The sequence below is a fragment of the Falco cherrug genome (assembly GCF_023634085.1).
Source record: "Falco cherrug isolate bFalChe1 chromosome W unlocalized genomic scaffold, bFalChe1.pri SUPER_W_unloc_1, whole genome shotgun sequence".
In the NCBI taxonomy this organism is placed as follows: Eukaryota; Metazoa; Chordata; class Aves; order Falconiformes; family Falconidae; genus Falco; species Falco cherrug.
Genome location: NW_026599288.1, coordinates 4,203,764 through 4,223,714, shown reverse-complemented (window position 1 = coordinate 4,223,714; position 19,951 = coordinate 4,203,764). Strand labels below are relative to the sequence as shown.

The 19,951-nt window shown below is 34.6% G+C and overlaps 1 protein-coding gene across 4 annotated transcripts in view; it reads right to left on the bottom strand.

The window, feature by feature from the left end:
* Positions 1-738: 738 nt before the first annotated feature.
* LOC102056725 (transportin-1) overlaps positions 739-19,951 on the bottom strand; it is a 77,955-nt gene continuing 58,742 nt past the window's right edge. For 2 of the 4 annotated variants that reach the window (XM_055700199.1, XM_055700200.1), the window contains 11 exons: positions 19,388-19,474; positions 18,499-18,606; positions 18,128-18,286; positions 17,944-18,031; positions 16,721-16,819; positions 16,359-16,454; positions 13,439-13,514; positions 12,533-12,632; positions 10,327-10,401; positions 7,240-7,303; positions 739-6,096 (listed from right to left, as the gene is read on the bottom strand). In XM_055700199.1, coding sequence (XP_055556174.1) covers positions 5,924-6,096; positions 7,240-7,303; positions 10,327-10,401; positions 12,533-12,632; positions 13,439-13,514; positions 16,359-16,454; positions 16,721-16,819; positions 17,944-18,031; positions 18,128-18,286; positions 18,499-18,606; positions 19,388-19,474 — 1,125 coding nt within the window. In that variant the 3' untranslated portion in view covers positions 739-5,923. Of the gene's footprint in view, positions 6,097-7,239; positions 7,383-10,326; positions 10,402-12,532; positions 12,633-13,438; positions 13,515-16,358; positions 16,455-16,720; positions 16,820-17,943; positions 18,032-18,127; positions 18,287-18,498; positions 18,607-19,387; positions 19,475-19,951 lie in introns of all 4 variants that reach the window. The other 2 variants (XM_055700201.1, XM_055700202.1) reach the window with 2 other exon arrangements.

Sequence of the window (19,951 nt, the reverse complement as noted above, 5' to 3'; positions counted from 1 at the left end):
GGAAACCAAGCAGCCGCAAATGACTGCCTGCCACTTCATCTGCGCGCCGGCCCCCTGGTTAAAAAGTTTGAGGACCCCTGGTCTAGATAGTCTATATGTTATTGACCAACTGTTAAGTATTGGAAGTTGGAAGTGAACATAAAACATTCAAATTAACATGGGTGGATTTTTTCCAGAGAGCTACTACTGTTAGTTTCATATTTCCTGTATCAGGAAGTTATAGAAGTTGAAGAACAGATCTTTAAGCAGTTTGTATTATCACCCCATAAAAGCTAGATAAAATTAGACTAAGACCGCTGCAAGGTTTGGTTCAAGGTCTTGAATAATTTTAATTTATTTTACTCCTATTTTTATTCAGATTACTGATAAATACAAGTAATGAGAATGATCCCTCCCCCAATTTCATCAGACTTAGCATCAGCTGTTTCAAACAAAAATACAGTCAATGTAACATTTCTCAGTAGTAGAGCAGTTATCAGTATCACCCAACAAACATTCATTTCAGTTCAGGTAAACCTCCTATGTCTACATTTATCTGCCCCCAAGCAGCATAAAACATCTAAACTGAATTGACCTTAACTTATCCAAAGATCATTTTTGTTCAGATAAAATGAAAATCCTCCTTATTCAAGAGACTCCAGAACTTACATGTGTGAACCAGAAGAGTGCCCTACTGAGTCAGACAAAACAAACTGAACATGAAATTTTCACTTTCATTAAAAATTGAAACGCAACATCTATATTTAAACAACTTTATTAACATAGTTAAGCAGTGATTAACATTCACATCTATTATATCACATCATACAAATGTAAATAAAAAATTACTACAGTACAATATATATTCTCTGCATGATCCAAAATACTTGGTGGCCCCAAAAACCTCTTTAAAATTCAGCAGCTTATCAAAAATTAAAACCATATTCTATTTAAAATGAAGTTCTGTTAGTAAATAGGCAGACTTCAAGAAGTATCGCTCAATTTAGTACAGTTTGAGACATTGCAGGAGGATATGTTTGAAGGAAACATTCAAACATTGTGGCAGATACAGAAACATCAGTTTTAAAGCTTCCAAGTAAAACTCATACAACCTAAGTTGCCAGCAGAAAGATCAGTCATCTTTCATTTTAAACTATTCTATATATAGCATCCAATTAAAAATTTTAGAAGTGTTTAGTATTAGTAAGTAAGACATAAATAACTACCTATCTCTTCCCATGAAAAAAAGATAGTATTACAATGGAGATTTCAACAGCCATGTAAACCTGCTTATACCCATCCTTTATTTTCTAATCACCATCCTCACAAAAAAATCACCCTGGCCTTCTCAGTTTTGTTGCTCACCCAAAGTAAGGAATTAGATACCTAAGGCAAAAGTAGCACAGTAGAATCAGCTTACAGAAAAGTGATACTATGAGCACCGAATTATTTGAGATATGGATTTGGCTTACTTAAGTATACTGTAATACCACACAGGGATTCATCTACTGTAGAGCCATTTTAACTTCCCTCACATAAATACATTCAAGTATGTATCATTATTTTAGCAGAATATACTCTACAAGGCAAGCAACAAGAGTATTCACCTCAGAGTTTCCCATTTAAACTAATTATCTAAAACTAGCTCACTCCAACCATTAAGTACAAAGAGCAAGAGTCAATGGCAGACTAAAAAAAATTATATTGGAGAAAAATACTTAGTAGACTGATGGATGCAAGTCATTCTGGAGAATACATAGGTGAGTGAAATACACAGCTACTGATCAAGCTTTATTTACTCAAGATGAGGTTACTGGAAATACTTATGTAATATATCACAAATATGCATGCAAATTACATCAGCATCTATCAGAAATAACTGCAGGATGTTTTGCAATTTACAGCAGTCGTTTCACTGTAGAGCTTAACCTTTATCTAAGATAAAAAGTTACTCTTTAGACCCTATATAGAAAATTTTATGCATTTATCCTCATGAAAAGGACAGTATTGAAGCAATTAGTGTTAATTTGCAACTTCTTGACAAAAATCTGAAACGAAAGATTTCCAATACAATGTTACATTTAAAGCATTTTTCAAAAAATATTTAAGTTGTTTGAATATGGATGCATTCTCCTCAAGGGAAGAATGTTTTTGCACCTTTATCTGTTAATACATTCAATATGAATAAAATAGGTGAAGCAAAAGTCATTGTTGTTCAACAGTAGAAGGTTAATTCAGAGTAAGTTTAAGACAGAGGAGCTGCCTAATATAAAATACATAAACTGATATAATTAAGACACATTTTTATAAGCATGTGTTCTGAACAAAAAGGGCACAAGAGTATTCACCTGAGATAAAGCTAGTCTTTGATTATTTCTAAGTAGCAATGCATTTTGCTTGAGGAAAGCCACTTGAAACTTTAAAAAATACATTTTACTATTATATAATATATGCAGTTCAAGTAATTAAGATTGATGCTAACATAACAGTCCTAAAGAACTCAAAAAGAAAAAACAGTGTATCAATATTGTTAGTTACAAAATTTATGCTACTGCATAACTTTTACAAATTATAATTATTATAAATTTTAAACCCATTCTTCCAAAACTGATGTTTTGAGTACAAGCTTTAAGGAGCAATAAACTAAAGCATAAGAATCAGTTTATTACAATATATACATATTCACCAATTTTGAAAATAATCAAGCTTTGGAAAAAAATTACAAAATTGATTATTTTTGCTTGCACTGCTTAAAATAATGAAGCATTCTAATCTTCTTTCCTAAATGAAAAAAACAGTTTCCTGAATGTGCAATGAATAAAATTTAGTATTGAACTTCTAATTTAACAGCAATTTAGAACTGCCAAAAAGATGCATTTAATAAGGATTTTAAATACCCTTTCTGTTACCAACTTAGGTTGATCAGCAGCTTTTCTTCACTCTCTAAATCCTTCAAAAAGGGAAACTCAGAACAAGAAAAAGGCATATATAAAACCAGTAAACACTGACCTCCTGAGGTTCCTACAACAAAAATATTCAAGTAGAAAATCTGCAACATGACTTAGCAGCAATTTCTGTAGTTTAGCAGACTAACAGCACTTTATTCAGCTTGTAAGGAGCAAATGAAGCCCTGCTTTTAGGACGCCAAGAGGCAGAAACACTGGAATGTAACAAACAATTGTACCAGTATAAACATCCAGTCAACATTCAAGAACTGTCAAGACAACATCATGAGAATTAAAATGCTTTTTATATATCCCATGACGCAATAACTGAATTATAACTTTTAATGCTGATTCAGAACTTTTCTTACCTCAGATTAAACCCTAAATGGTTTCTGCAAATCTCTATTTTATGCATTAGGAACATGGTTTATTTGCTTTAAAATAGACCATAAGAGAACTTACTGATACAAAAGACTATTTTGTCAGTACTGTTTATTTCTGCCTTAATTACTTTCCTTGTTGTTATACCAGATTAGTTTACATTTGTACAAATATCTATTAAAATACTATGTACAGAAGTGGCATCCTAAACTAATCTGAGGTGGAGCAGTTTTATTTGGTTAAAAGGGCTTTCTGAAATTTAAAAAGTTTAACTAAATTCAGATTCTAGCTGTAATACTACAGTATTATTTTGGTAGGTTTTCTATTCAACAATTTTTTTTTTTTAGTGTCATCTAAAATAATATCCTACCTTGCTAATTTTTTTTTTCTTCTTCTTCCAGAATTTGGTTTTAAAGTGTTTTTAGTGCCTAAAATTATTAATAATTCAGCATTCTTAGTTAAGAAGGAATTTTGTATTTGCTATCAAAGCAATGTACTTCATACAGTATATGTCCAAACTATACTTCAGGTATAATCCATTCAAATTTGCAAAGCAAAAAAAAAAAAAAAGGGGGGGAGAACAGGACACACACATTTAAATGTGCATGTGCATGCTATCACACATAAAAACAACCCCACCAAAACTCTTTAAACAGCATTTATAAGTCCACACTCATACAACTCAAACTTCAGGGCTAAATCATTTAAGACTCAAAGAATAGAACCATGCAAAGAGCAGCAAGTTCTTAAAAAAACCAATAAAACAAAACCAACAAAAAACCCCATGAAAAATCCCCAACTAAACAAACCCACCACAAACAAACCACAGAACACCAAAAAACCCCCAAACTGTTATTCAATATCCAATTTTGCAATGTAACGGTGAGAAACTAAATCTATAAAAAGGCTGTTATGACTTAGTTTTGTTTTTCAGGTTAATTATGCAGCACTCAAAAAATGGAAAGGTGCAGCTTCACACCTCTGACCAGCAGTTTAAAATCTCTCCATTTTCCTTTATCATCATGAGATACTCTTTAGGCAATCTAAAATAATAAAGACTTGCTACTTCCAGATGAACACAAGATCAAGTGTACCAGTTAGGATTTCACATTTACAGTACATAAGAAAATACACATGAAAAGAAAAGTAAAGGGTTAACTTAATAAGAATTTATTCACAGGAATACAAGTAAGTAGAGAGAAGAAAAAAAAAACCCAAACCAAAAAAAACCAAAACCCCATCAACAGAAAAGCTAAACAAATGAAATGAAGAGGATCCAAATCAACTTTCACTCCGTAGCTTTAAACTTGCACCCTTGTGCATTTAACTACATCACACAGGGCCACCAACATGTGCTGATACATTGCAGATACCCTGCATTACATCCATTAACTTAAACATCTCCAAGATCATGCTGTGAACAAAAAGAAAGCATAAAAGGTAATACACATTGAGTGGGAATAAACACAAATATAGCAATCACGTCATCAACTTCTACAACTATCTTTACGTGCCAACTAACATTTATGCAGCTTTTAACAGGTCTTACCATGTAACTCATTTTTAGAGATTCTGCTAAAAATCACTAGTATATAACCATGCAGAAAGCACATCACACTGGCAGCACAGAGGCAAATATTTTGTAGTTATATTAGCTTTCCACATTGTGCAGGTTACACACAATACACTATCAATCTTAACAGAGCCTAAAAATGTATTTCAAGGCCTAATTGTTAACTACAGTACTTTATAGCTATTTTCTTAAGAAAAATAAGATCCACAGAATCTCAGAAAAGGAATTTTAAATGCAGGGCTATATTGAATTGGTAAACTGCAGCACAAGACTGGTGCAACGTAGGTAAATGTATACCAATTTCATTCTATGTGATGCAAGCATGCTACTTTCCCACTAATTTAAATTACTTCTGATCGCTATGAGCCAGAATGAATGCCTGAACCTTAAGCTGCACATTAAGAATAATGCCTTACTCTAGAAATTAAATCTAATTAAGTACAATAGCCAAATCATATCTGCTACTTTAATTTTTTTTAAACGTAAAAAATTAAGATGTCAATCTTTCCTTTGAAGTGTTACTCCCCTTACCCCAAAAATGAAAGGAGCAACTAATTTGCCAGCTTGCAGGTTGCTTCATTTTGTCTACATTAACCTTTATTAATTTATGATGGGGTTTCTATATTGTACACTGCAAGTGTCTGCTCCTAATAGAGACACAAGCTGCATTTTAACTGTACTAACTTCATTTGTTTAGTTATTCATTAACATGCAAATTACCTAGGAATCCCATCAAGCAGGATGAAATAATGTAGAAAACCCTTAAAAAAAAAACCACAAACAAGCCAACCAAAAAACAAACCATAAAAGAAAAAAGAAAGCCTTTTACTGTTTTTGACCCCTATTCTTAGGTTTCCTTTATTGTGCGCAAAATAGTTTTCCTCTTTACATGTTCCTATGGTTCAATTATATTGTTCTTATTTTGGTACAATTCCCCACAATAGTCCAGAATGTACTGTTTTGTTAATAGATTTTTGTTTTCTTCTTCCCATCCAGTGCAGAGTTGTAATAGGAGACAGATTTCCACCCACAAAGGCTCCAGATGTTAAAACATTTCCCAACATCGACTTAATACAGCGATGGCAACACCTCCCTCCCGCCCCTCCCAGTAGGGTTGGGATTGTACTGTATTCCCTACTGGTTTACCCTTCCCCCCAGTAAAGGGTAACATTTTCCCTGGGTGCAGAGGCTCCCTCATAGTCTCCCAGACTGAAGGACCTGAAAAAGAAAAGATAGAAGTATAGAGTTAAATCTTACCTTGAACCTTAACTGACAGATCAGTGCATAAACAAAGAGCTTGTTTGCCTTTTTTAAGTGGTAAGGTGCCAACCTTTAACTTAAAAATGAACTTATGTCTAGATTTTCTTTTTTAAGTCTGTTTAAGAAAAGAACCCATTTACACCAGATAAATTATTATTCATGTAACACCACCATATACTTTAAAGCTACACTGACAGTTCCACTGCTGTGGCTAAGCTTAGATTTAAGATAAAAGCAGTCCTTTATATTCTAACAAGCTTTTGCCTTTTTAGTACAAGATTATGAGGTAGTTATGACATTGAGAAAGAATATTAAACATACCTTCTACTGACCTAACAATGTCATTTTTAGGTGGATTAAAAAAGATAGCCATAGTGTCTCCTCAGTACAAACTGAGGATAATTGACAGCTTTACCACTTTGGATTCCTCTTCATTAGGATGAAAAAATCCACTTATTTCAGAACTAAAATGCCCTAATTTATAAATGTATAAAAGTTTGACATTGGTTTATTTTTAATCCATTGTTCAGATAAAAATGTAATTCAGTTTCTTATGTCACTGACTGACAAATCTTAGGCTGACTTTTAATAGTTGTCCATTCAACAATAAAACAGAATTGCAATATTCACTCCCATAATTTCAATATAAAAATTCTAGAAAAAGTATCAAATTTATATAAAGATTGAAGGAATAAACTTAATTTGCCCTTTTTTGGGGGTAATATAATAATCTCTTCACAGTATCGCACTACTTTACATACAAGAACTTTGCTTTTTATAGTGTACACAAACAGCATACAGAGCAAGGTGGTATAAGAATACAAGTATTCTAGAATGCACAGTCAGTGTTCTTTGCTGAAGTTGAATCATTCTCTTGACAGAACTGTAACAATTCTGAATTGGTGCATAAAACACATCAGCCTCTGCAAAATGTCAAGCTCTACAGTCAGCAGAGGCTTTTTTCTTCTTATAGGAAGGAAAGATATCTGTTCCAGCATATCTAAAAAATTTTAGTCTAGTGAATTAATTGTTTCATATAATGTAAACAGGAAGGAAGTCTGTTATACAGCTCTGTTAAGCAAGGAAAATTCGTGTGCTTACCTCTAATTATGGGACTGCAGTTACAGTGCATAAGGTTAAACTCCGTAGTAAGCTGCAAGGCGCTCTTTTAAGGGAAGAGGAAACTGGTCAGAGAAGCGCCTCCAATTCTCATCCCCAACTTGATTTTTAAATCCATGAAGAATCTACAAGGGGGGTGGTGGGGGTGTGTGTCAAGATAATCATTAAACAGCAGATACACAATCATTATTTACTAGCAACATATGCAGTAAATCACAAATTGCTGGATTGTGCATCTGTCCATTTGAATTCTCCAGTTAAATATTTAAGTGTTACTAAGAAACAAAGGAAGCCTAATAATGTCTATCTTAAAAGAAAAAAACCACAATATTTCAGTTAAGGGTGACATAGAGTATAGCTACCCACACAAATTAGTATGAAATACATAAATATATATTATATTCTATATAAATATACATATGTGTATGTATGTATTTTTATTGACTATGGTGACTTAAAAGCTAGAGTTAGGCCATTTCAGAATGGTAAACATTTTGTCAATTACAGTTTATATGTTAACATTACTGCATTAACTTTTTTTTTTCCCTCCAAAAAACCCACGTAATATGTTTTGGTAGGAAAGCTGAGCCAGAACCACCACCGGCATTTAACAGAATGAATGCCTGTCAATTTTAAGCAAATATAAAAACATCCTGCAAGAGCTGTGTTTTTTCCTTGGAACCTGTAAACAACTATTACTAAAAAGGAAGCTATTAAAATCTTTTGTGTTATGAAAGAACAGGGATCCACAGCAGTCAAAAGCTGGCATAAGAGGGGAGGGGGGAGATTTCTACAGGACCCTCCAATGTAATAAATTAACTGAAAACTATGAAAACTGAATGGTACTGTCAAAAAGGTCTTAGTATTTTAGCCTGAAAACAGCAGGTTAAAAGGCAAACATGAAAGAACAAAGTCAGATGAAGTGGCTCCTCCCAATAGAAAGGAATGCAGTGTGTCTCAAATTTTGGTTTGTTTTTCTTTTTAAACTCAAGGATACTGAATTGTGGAACAGTCTGTCAGGAAAACAACCTCACAAAAAAAGGCAATGTCAAAGTTGAAGCTCATGGCACCGAGTTCACCCTCAACACAGCTTTCTCAAGCAGAGGTGTTCTTAAATAGCATGTAGCAATAACAACATTACAGCATCACCAGTTAACTTATTGCTTTTCTCTCTGAAAGAGACCTTTCACAGGCAGATTCACCCCTCTCTAACCCAAAGAGTCTTATTAGCCAGCTGCCAAGAAACTACCAAAAAAAAATAATTATGTAAGAATGTTCAGGTGCAACAAAAGGAACACTTGCAGTACAGTTTTAGCAAGTGAGCTTCAGCTACAGTCTTCAGATATCTTGCTTTTATAAAACATGATACAATTCTTAGTGTATTTATCAGATCTCAACACTGACAGTTCATCTACCTGTGCTTTTGGAAGGGGTATTTTCTCTCTCAGCTCTAGTGCTCCAAAAACCAACGCACCCCAAAACCCAAACATTGCACAATCCACTAGCAAGAAAAAGACTTCATGGGACTACATAAAGTTTTTCCCCATTGTTCCTAAAAGACATAATTATTGCTGGAAAAACATGCAACTGGACTACAGTAATCGTGTATTCAGCTAGCATAAAAACTCACTCCAGTGAGGAAGTAATCTAAAAAATTTGCACGCCATTACTTGAAAAAAGCTGTCTCCTTTCTTGCATGGCAAAAAGCACAAAAGAATGCACTTTAAAAAGCAAGGATGTCCGTACACCAAGCAATCAAGAAACACTTTGTATAGTTTGAACATATTAGATCCCACATGGATATCCTGGAAAAAATTTGAACAAGAGGAGCATAGCTTATTGAAGCAAGTACTGAAAAGCTGAAGGACCAGGACAGAAACATGTACTGAAACTGCTTTGGACTCATCACAGACAGTATTCCTGGACTTTCTGTTAAGCTTGTATTTCCTGTTTCCTTCTGCTGATGGATACTCACAGCCATGCATCTCCTGACCCTGATGTTCCTTTGAAGCCTCTCCTAACTAGGACAAAATTTTTGTCTTTGCTCCTCAAGATGGGATTCAAGAGTTCCAGCTTCTGTTCTGATGTGAACACTTGGCACTACTTGAAGAGAAAGTGCTAATACTGACCCATGATCTAAGTACATACTTAGAAATATGCTCCATTTCAGCTTTAAGTGGACCATTAAATCTTGATATACATCCTTCCTAAAAATAGAAATTTCACTTTACAACATATGAGGGGAGCCACGCTACTGAACAGTAACAGCATCTGTTCATGAAACAGAAATAAGTTTATTTTGTTCTGGTTGTTAACCTAAGACAGTAGTGCCAAAACACAATATATTACATTCTGGGTGGGTTTTTTTGTTTGGTTGGTTTTTGTTTATTTTACACAAGGCAAACAGTCCTTTTGCTTAAAATCTATAAATCTATTGACACTTTGTCTAGGAATGCATTCTTGGCTATCCCTATACATTGGTTTCTTGATGACTTGCTTATCTAAGAGGAATTCTGAGGAGGGTTAAGCAATCCCAAAAAAACTTTATTTACAGCTGAAGCAAGATAAACAGATCAGGATATCAGATTAGCACTGGAAGATTTTTCATTTGCAATTTTCTAGATATCTCTAAAAAAAGTAGGCATCAGGGAGGGGGGGGAGTCTTGAACCGCACAGATCTCATGTTCTGGAAAGAAAAAAAAAAACAACCCAGAAAAAATGTCTTATATGTGGTACAAAAAGCCCTGTTCTTCCAAATGCAGTCAAAATGGAGTAGGCTGGACATTATGAAAAGCTCTCTGAAGATGAATATCATTTCTAATAAGATCTCAAGTGAGCTTTTCAACACTGTTAAAAAGAATTTTTGGAATAACCTGAAAGCATATAAGAAAATATAGGTAAAAAAACTTCAGATTTTTATGATGTTTTGTCTGAAAGTTTATGACATCACAAGAAAGCCTTCATGACCACAAATACAGTAAGTGCTAACAGTGGAAACAGAAAGCAAGAAAGAAACAAAAGATCCAGAACTACCACAGTTCAGATATACTGTCATGCTAGAAACATTACCTTACAGAACATGTCCCGCAGATCGTCTTTTGGGCTAATCCATGATGCAACAGCATCACAAAAAAAAATAAAGTCCTATAAGATTAAACAATCACATAGGTTAGAAACCTCAATTTATAGGTCTGAAAACAATGCTTGATGTTTGTTTAAGTGTATGGAAATAGAAATAGCTGAGTGTAGGAATAGCTTTGATTTTTCAGGTTTTTGATTAAATAAAAGTACAGTTAAAAAAACAGAAATCAAACACCTCTTCCCCTCCCACACCACACTTGTTTAACTAATTCCTTCAGTACACATACCAAGTTTGAGAACCAATCATCTTAACAATCGACAAACTCAAGACCATACTCACAACTCACTAACATGTATTTCCAGTTGGGAAAAAATCTGTTTTACTTCTTTAAGCAGAGCCAGAAGTTGTTTCTGGGATACACAGAATGTTTATCATACAGGTTCAAAACTAAAGCCACTCCAAAATCCCTACGTTTAATTCATCTGCTGTCACGCATTACCTCCTCCTACACCATTAATGCTTAAGACTGATGTCTTAAAGTTGATAATGCACATGATTTTCAATAGGAACTGAGGAAAACTATATAAGAGAGCTGGGATAATGAAGAAAGTCCTTAATTACTCCCTCTCTTTAAGCTATGTGAAAGAACATATGGACAGTAGAAGAGGGAAATGCTAAAAACAAAATAAGGGATTAGTGAAATGAACTGAAAAATTTGAAGCAAGATAGAGGCCTAATTCTTGTGTTTCAGGGGAAAGGATTCTAGGCAGAGGAGAGGGAAATTAGCCTTTGTTTTCCTCTTAAAAAATATTAGGAGCTGCAGAGACTAAAGAGTAAGTCATATTCTATTCTTGAGATGTACCATTTATTTTAAAGAGATGCATCTTGTCATATTGACTATTTAAGCCAGGGGTCCTCAAACTATGGCCCACGGGCTGGATACAGCCCCCCAGGGTCCTCAATCCGCCCCCCGATATTTACAGAACCCCCCCGCCCCCCCCCCCGCTGGGGGTTGGGGGGGGAAACCAAGCAGCCGCAGATGACTGCCTGCCCCTTCATCCACGCGCCGGCCCCCTGGTTAAAAAGTTTGAGGACCTCTGATGTAAGCACTATATCTTGAGTTGAAAGAGAATCTTCTCTACCCAAGTTTTAAGAATGAAGGGGTGGTTATTGTTTTTGTTCTCTTTTTTAAAAAACCTAGATTGCATCTGAAAAATAGGTTTAGTATGTCAACTTGTCCTGGTTTCAGTTGGGATAGTTAGTTTTCTTCGTAGTAGCTTGTACAGTGCTGTGTTTTGGATTTGGTGTGAGAACAATGTTGATAGGACATCGACAGTTTTAGTTGTTGCTGGGTAACATTTATACTAAATCAAGGACTTTTCAGTTCCTTGGGCCCTGCCAGTGAGAGGGCTGGAGGGACACGGGAAACTGAGAGGGGACACAGCCAGGACAGGTGACCCAAGCTAGCCAAAGAGGTATTCCATACCATATGACGTCATGCTGAGTATATAAACTGGGGAAAGGGGGGGGGGGGGGGGGAGAGGGATATTCGGCCTCATGGTGTTTGTCTTCCCAAGTAACCGTTACGCGTGATGGAGCCCTGCTTTCCTGGAGATGGTTGAACACCTGCCTGTCCATGGGAATTAGTGAATGAATTCCTTGTTTTGCTTTGCTTGCATGTGCAGCTTTTGCTTTACCTATTAAATTGTTCTAAACTGAACCCTTGAGTTTTAAATTCCTTTCCAATTCTCCTCCCCATCCCTCTGGGTGAGGGGGGAGTGAGCAAGTGGCTGCGTGGTGCTTGGTTGCTGGCCGGGGTTAAACCATGATGTAACTTTTGCCTTGGATTTTCATACATATCCTCAACATAAAAAAAGACTGTCAAAAGTATCAAAATACAGTTAATCAAAGATCATTATTTACATGTTCCTTGTAAGTAAAAGGCAAAAAATGAATTTAACAGTAACGTCCTTTCCATAAGTGATAATTACTGAGGCAGAAATCCTGAAGTATCATGATATGTATAATTTGAAATATAAACATTTTGGCCTCCTTGACATAAAAAAACCCAACTATAGCATGTACTACAGGGAATTAACATAAAACTAAACTTTTTCATACTCCATATATAGCTTCCACTAAATGTCACGAGTAAAGAAAACAAAAAAGTTAAGATCTATTCATGTATCTTACTTGGACTACTCCACTGGGGTTGACTGAGATCATGGTACATATCCCACGGAATGCCGAATCCTTTTCTTCATTGTCTCTTATGTTTCGCAGAGAGGTACACCTAGTAAGTTGGAGAACAAACGATTTAGTAATTCTATTACTTTTTCATTCAGTCAGGTCAGAACTAGATTACAGTATTTGATGGAATAAGTCACACTGATAATCTTATCTGAAACACTGTTTTGGACACTTAGAAAGATACTTGTTGCACACAGTCTTTACTAGTATACTCCCATTAGGTATCATCTCCAGAATCTTGCTTTCCTGTTGCACTATATACAGATAGAAAGTGTGATTTGTATTCCATTAAATACAAAAGAAACATGTATATGAAATATTTATAGAAACTATCATTATTAGAAGCAGAACATATAATACTTTCACAGTATGAATTATGTCAAATACCACTTATAGAACAGTTATTTTTTACAGCATCAAGCAAGTTATTTTATGTATAACAAGTCTAGAAACATTCTTTACAGCAATTCAAGCCTCAGACTGAATTTTAAATAAAGTAATGCACAGTTTAAATTTTATAGTATTTGCATGCGTTGTTTTATCATTCTGGAGGATTTTAAAATGCTTTTTTGTAGTCAAGCTTTAACACGCAAGCATGTGACAATCTTATCCCATGCATAAATTAGTCGTTAGCCACAACAAAGAATAGATGACAGTGCTACTAAAAACTCACAAACCTGATAGGACAAGATTAGTCACATGGTTGGCAATGATTAAGGATTGAGATTTTGTAACCAACTGAAAAATATATCAAAAGGGGGAAAAGGGGGGAAAGGGGGGGAAAGGGGGGAAAGGGGGGGAAAGGGGGGAAAGATGAATTAAAAAAAAAAAAGATTGAATAATACACACCAGGGTCTTATAAACTGCTGTAGCATGGGGGCCACCTCTTGAGGACAAACGTAACCAAGACGACCAATTGTTATTGCTAAGGTAATGCAATCACGGTTATACACCACCAAACGCCAACCAAGACATGAGCAAATGAGGGGGGAGGAGAAAAAAATAAAAAACAACAAATAACTCAGAAACAGAAGCCAACAGAATCTGCGTATGATAGTAAACATAAGATTTCACCAGTGCTGTTTATTACCACCCCCTAAATAAGAGGCAGCAACATATACGGTATACTCTCCAGGGTAAAAGAAAAATTAAGGAAAATGAGAGAACACCAAAAAACACAATTTAAAATCCAAAGGCTTCCCGATATAAGCAGTCATTCTGCCCTCTTCAGAATCATCTCTTACAGTAAATTTATCTACCATATACTTCAAAGTTTTTAATAAAAAGTACTAATTATGGATACTCTTGACAGAAAGGAATTAAAGTATCAAGTACTCATAAACATTTTTTCAATAGTTTGAATTAAAGATTTTAATAGGCCTACTACTATCTATCAGTAAAAATACATTAATAATACTTTTACATTGAATATATTGTGGTCTGTCTAATAAACACTAAATAGATGAAACACTTCTCAGAGAGCACCAAATATTTGTTTTCTTCATAATCTTGTAGAGAATTTGAAGTGGTTGCTAACTCACAGCAACTGACTGCAGAAAATTAATTCTTTAATCTCAATATTTCTCCTGTTCAGAAAAGGCTTCCTCATAAAAGTTGTAAAGAATCTGACTTCTGATACAAAATCATAAAGGAAACTTGAAAAGCAAAACTGCTTCTATGGACAGTTAGGTAGTTTGGTCCTTTGTTCTGAGGAACAGACTGAAGAAAATGTCATCATGCAAATGTGTGTTTTAATGGTGCTTGCTCAACTCACAAAAGATTAATCTTTAGAAAAAGGAGAAGGTGGGGAATAATGTATCAGGATTATTTGAAGCAAAATACATGAATAATACTAAAATCCAGCAGATTTATATGAAGCAGAGAAAGGAAACCTATGTTCAAGGGACGTACTATGCAACAGTAATTAACAGGCATTTGTGAACAGTTTCATGAAACATGCAATAAAGCAGATGATGCTTTCTCCAATAAGTTTAGTGTAGGATATACTAGCAGTTTGAAACTTATTAATTCCACAAAAGCTGTGGCTCACTGGTAATGTACTATTTTGCCCAGACATTACTCAAATTCAATATGCAGTGTCTCTAATTTTTCAGCAGATCTAACTTCTAAAACTGCATTTGAAGTGCTACTTTCAAGTGAAAATACACTTTTAAGGTTTATCTGTTAAGTTCTCACAGCTATAGTCTGTACAAGGAATAGTAATTTCTGTCAGAGCTTAACTTTTTGGCATGTACTCATTATTTCCTATGCAACTACTTTTACTTAAGGTAGTCTCGTATGTTTCCATATAAGTGTTTTTATAGCTCATTACATAACAACCAAAAGCAGAAAACATTAATACTCTTGCATGTACCAACGGCATGCAGCACAATATCCCACAACAAACTTATATACACCACACTCAACGTTTATTTGCAGTTATGCATCCGCATTTAAAGTAACTATTAAGATACTAAAAAAACCCCACAAACCCGAACAACCCTACCCCCCCCCCCCCCCCCCCCAAATATATAAATCAGTGTTTGGATGCTTCAAAAAAATTCTCTTAGCAGCGATGGAAGCAAACTTTTAAGTATTGGATGCTTCTCAGTTACAGGTATTACACATCCATCAGTGCAGACAAAGGGGGTTGGGGCAGGGGGAAAGAAAATTTATATTACTATACTATTCTATGGTGTATTTCATAGCAGGTAGTTATTTGCTCCAAAATTATATTTTCAAAAAGCAGTATCTATAATATGCCAGACAACTAGGCAATTTTTCCTTCAAGTTCACCTTCCATACTAAATGAGGGAGTGAGGCGTAGAGAGTACTGAAGAAAAAATAGGCACTGAAAGAAACCACTCTTCAATTTATCTTATATTTAACTAAAAAAAAAAAAAATATCTCTAATTGTAGCACTGAATTTGCATAATTTTCAGAATTATGTCAAGTATAATGACTAAACCATTATTTTTCTTACCAGTTTTCCAACAGAAAAAAGTCAAAAGATTCTCAATTAGTAAAATTGTAAACCAGAAACCTGTTAGATTATTAAAGATTTGCTGAAGTATGGAAGGTGCTCTTCATACCAGAAAATGCCCTCTATAAAGGCAAAAGAAACAAGCCTCAGAAATTCCAATTTGGGGACTGCTCCCAATTTGGACAGCAAAACTGCTAGCCAGAACAAAAGTGTGCATGCCACTATTAGACTTTTTTTCAGAAATTTGCATTTAAGTGACCAGGTAACAGAAGTTATATGTAATTTTTAGTTGTGTTGTGGTAAAACTGCCATCAGAGATCTAAATTTCTGTGCATATTATTACAAATTTATCTTAAAAAAATAAGTGCATTTTTTGTCAATTCAGAGATCATTATTCATTTTATATATGCCAATTACATTTGTTTCAAACACTAGGCATATATATACAGTACATGCATATTAAAATCAGTGTAAAGCCAATAAGTCTTTAAGTGCTATTGCATACATTTGTCATATTGTATACATAAATAAAATTAGAAGAATACTTAAATAGATCATGAATAAATATTAAATGTTATAAAGGTGTGAAATCAATAACTTTAATAATCTAGATATGATAGATGCTTTGCTACAAGACAGACTTGTAAGAGCTTTTGCAAAACAAGTTGGTTTTGCTTACAAAAGCCAAATACATAGCAATAAAATAACTCCTATGCAATTTTTTTAATCCTTATTAAAAAATAATAACTAATTCCCTTCACCATGAATGGTTCAGTTTTTGGGTACCTGTGTTCTCTAACAATGTCTTTGGTGTGTTGGGTCTGTTAATTATTTCTACAAGCTGGTGCAACACCATTGGAATATAAGGCTGCATCTCTATACCTGAAACAGCCAAAAAGAAACATTCAGAAGAAAATGATCATTAATATACATAATCTATTTAAAACTGGTACATTTAACTTACTGTCAAGGACAAGAATATAAAATTTAAATTAAATTTTAACATGAAAGTATCACTAAAACAAACAACAAAAAACCAAACAAAAAACCCCCACCAACCTAAGAACAACCCCCTAAAACCACCACCCAGACAAACCATTGTAAATGTGCAAAAAAAAAAAAAAAAAAAAAAATATTAAAAGTCTTACCCATCTGGATGGAGATTTCTCCAATTGCCCAGGTGGCATTGTTACACACAGAAATGTATTCAGGGTTTAGGTTGGTTCCCAAAATGGGCATGAAATCAGCTATAAAGTACAACATTTTAAATTCTCATTACACAATACAACCATCTTGTCCCATTAGTGTAAGATCATGGGGAGGGAACAAAAGGTTTTAAAACATTGTGTAAGCTTATTTAAATTCTTGTTAATTCAGGTGTAATGCTTTACAAGAGTTGTATTTATGCTATATATCAGATTAACCTGGATTTTAAAACCTAAGCAGATCAACACAAATCTTTTCAAACTACGATTTAAAAATATTTCTAATAGTAATTTCTAATTACCTTTATGTAACTTTAGAAACCTTTTTTCTCCCCTTCCTGGGGGTAGGGGAAAAAACCCCACACCTGGATAACTATGTATTCATCTGTGCTAAAAAACAACTAAACAAAAGCAAACAAAAAAACCCCAAACACACACCCCCAAACAACCCCAACAACAAAAACAAAATCCACCAACCCCCCCCCCCCCAAAAAAACCCCAACAGCCAACAAAAATGAAGTCTAGAAAGAAAATCAGAGCCTTGATTAAATTTTAATAAAATATTAGTCACAGTGACAGATTATAACATCTGCCAAATAAATTTTAAATTCCAAGCCTATTCAAGCATTCATTTGCTAAGTTAAGTGTATCTTCAAGAGTATCTGAAGGAAAAGACAGTGAATAATGTGGGAGTGTATAACTAATGCTACTTCCCTACTAAAATTAAAAACAAAACAACAAAAAAAACCCCAAAACCTACCCTCTAGCCAAGTTTTCTAATTTCAATATATATAAATAATATGCAACAATAGATACTAGTAGAACAAAAAAAGCTACAAATTAAAAAGTTTATCAAAGAAAGCAGCTGTTCTAATTGAAGTCTAAGTACATCTGTTTAGCTGTATTCCAGCTCAACAGGAAGCATGTTACATTATCAAAATCAAGAAGTAAAATGAACTTTTACACTGTCTACAAAAAGAACAACATGTCTTAAACACACAGTTTGAAGGAAAAAAAAGACTACAGACCCTTACTAATGAAGGAAAATGAAAACTTACAACACCATGACAAGGCAAGGCACAGAAAAGGGAACTTAACAATGGCTAAACCAGCCTCTTATCAGTTTGTAAAACATGTTAATTATTTAATATATAAAAGAAACATACCGATGCAAGGCTTAACGTGCTGAAAACACGCCTTTGTCAGATCACCTAACAATGCAAAAGAACTCTGCCGTACCTCAGGCATTTTATCCTAAAGAGAGGAAGAAAAAAAATCTGACAATTCTAGAAGTGTTTCTGATTCTCTTAAGAACGAAAATCCTTGGATTAAACAGGTTACTCATCTCACCTGCATGCATTGGTACATTAATGTCAGGATATTACTGCAAGCCACCAGCTGTTCAATGTTGCCTCCAAGTCCTTCAGCTAAACCACTGAGTAAGTCAAGAGCCACAATCATGAAATCTTTATCTGGAGCCTCATATTGGTCTGGCTGAGCATTATGCAACTGCAATAAATAAGTACGCATTTTCAAAATGAGTATTAGATATTCTCAGGGCTATGCATAAAAGTAAAAAAAATTAGTTTCAGAACTGCAGCTTCATTTAAATATTCAGTGGTTAATACTATAAATCTCCCTGCAGACCCATAACTTTACATAGTTAATACACTGGTATAAGGAGATATTCTGAAAACATCAGAATAGCAATAGAAAAATACCATGGCTTGTGCAAGAGTCTTCTGAACCAGATTTACACAACGCTGGTACACAGGTTCACAGTATGGAAGAAAGCCAGATTGCAAGGCAGTAGCAACTGATGACAGGCACTGAAATAAAACAAATAAACAAACAAATGAGATACACACACACTAACTTTCCTCAACCCCCGAAGTGCCTTTTACTTGGGAGAGGTGAATTAGAAGTATTTTAAGTATACCCACAAGTAACTGATTAAGTAAAAACAACCTAGAAAGGCAGTACCGATTAGCTGAGCCAAGGCAACTGTCAGCTAATTGTTACTCTCTCCTGTGTATGTCACTTGAGAAAATTTTGCAGAAGCAGCATCTTCTTAGAGGTGGCCAAGAAATTTCATATGAAGACAGTTACTATAATTCAGCTAGAACTTATACTAAACTTCAGTATCCTGACTGTGTACAAGCCCTAACATTACCCAAGAGTTACAAAACTAATTTCTCTAGAAGTGTTTCCCTGCATTACACTTGGAAAGTACAGAGAATAGACTACATGGTCTGGTTCATACCTTCAGCCTGTCTGATAATAGTTTTAAAAGAGGGATGAAGGGAGAGTGAGGAGAAAAGACAAGAACAATAGGGGGATAGAACTTTTTTTTTTTTTAAATAATCTGAAAGAAAACACTCAAGAGTAGCAGGAAAAAAAACCCTAAAACCTAAGAGATTTCTGCTAAACCTAATGACATTTCCTTAGTCACAAGATTTTTCTCACTACAATTCATAATATTTTTTCCATAATGGGAAATACCTAACACTGTCAGCTTTTATTAGTCACACTTCCTAGTAGGAGCATCTTTAGTAAAAGGGGTAATTCCTAAAAGAAGTTGATAAAACATGCTCAAATTTTAATGTTTACCTCTAATAAAGGGAAGAGATCTTTATCTTCATCCTTCAACATGTTCCACTTCTGGATTAACGGAGGCATTAGCATCTGAATATACTCCTGTTTAGGATGAAAATGCATCAGCTACTGAAACACTTCACTGCATACTAGTTTATTTCAAAGCTAGAAAACTGATATATTAAGAATTGATATATTCTACTTTTTCAGCAAAAGAAAATTGATATACTGTAATAATTGTTGCAATATGTAGAAGTAGTTTAATATTAGAATTTACAATTTATGTGTCAAGATTTTTTGCTGAGGCACTTAAGTAGCTTTGCAAGAACAAATCTTTTCCTCTAGGTTTGGCTTCAGTCTAGCAACTTTTAATAGCTACCTGGGTTGTTGCAAGTCTATAGGATTGCTTCAGGGCCTACAGAAAATGTTTTTACTGGCAATGCAATCTGGCCGTGCATCTGCCACCTGCTTTTCTCAACCATCTCCCATTGCCCCTGATGCTACAACCCTATCCCCCCAAGTTCCTGAAACCTCTTCCTCAAGCAACTACTCATCGATGAAGTAATTTTCTATTCCCTC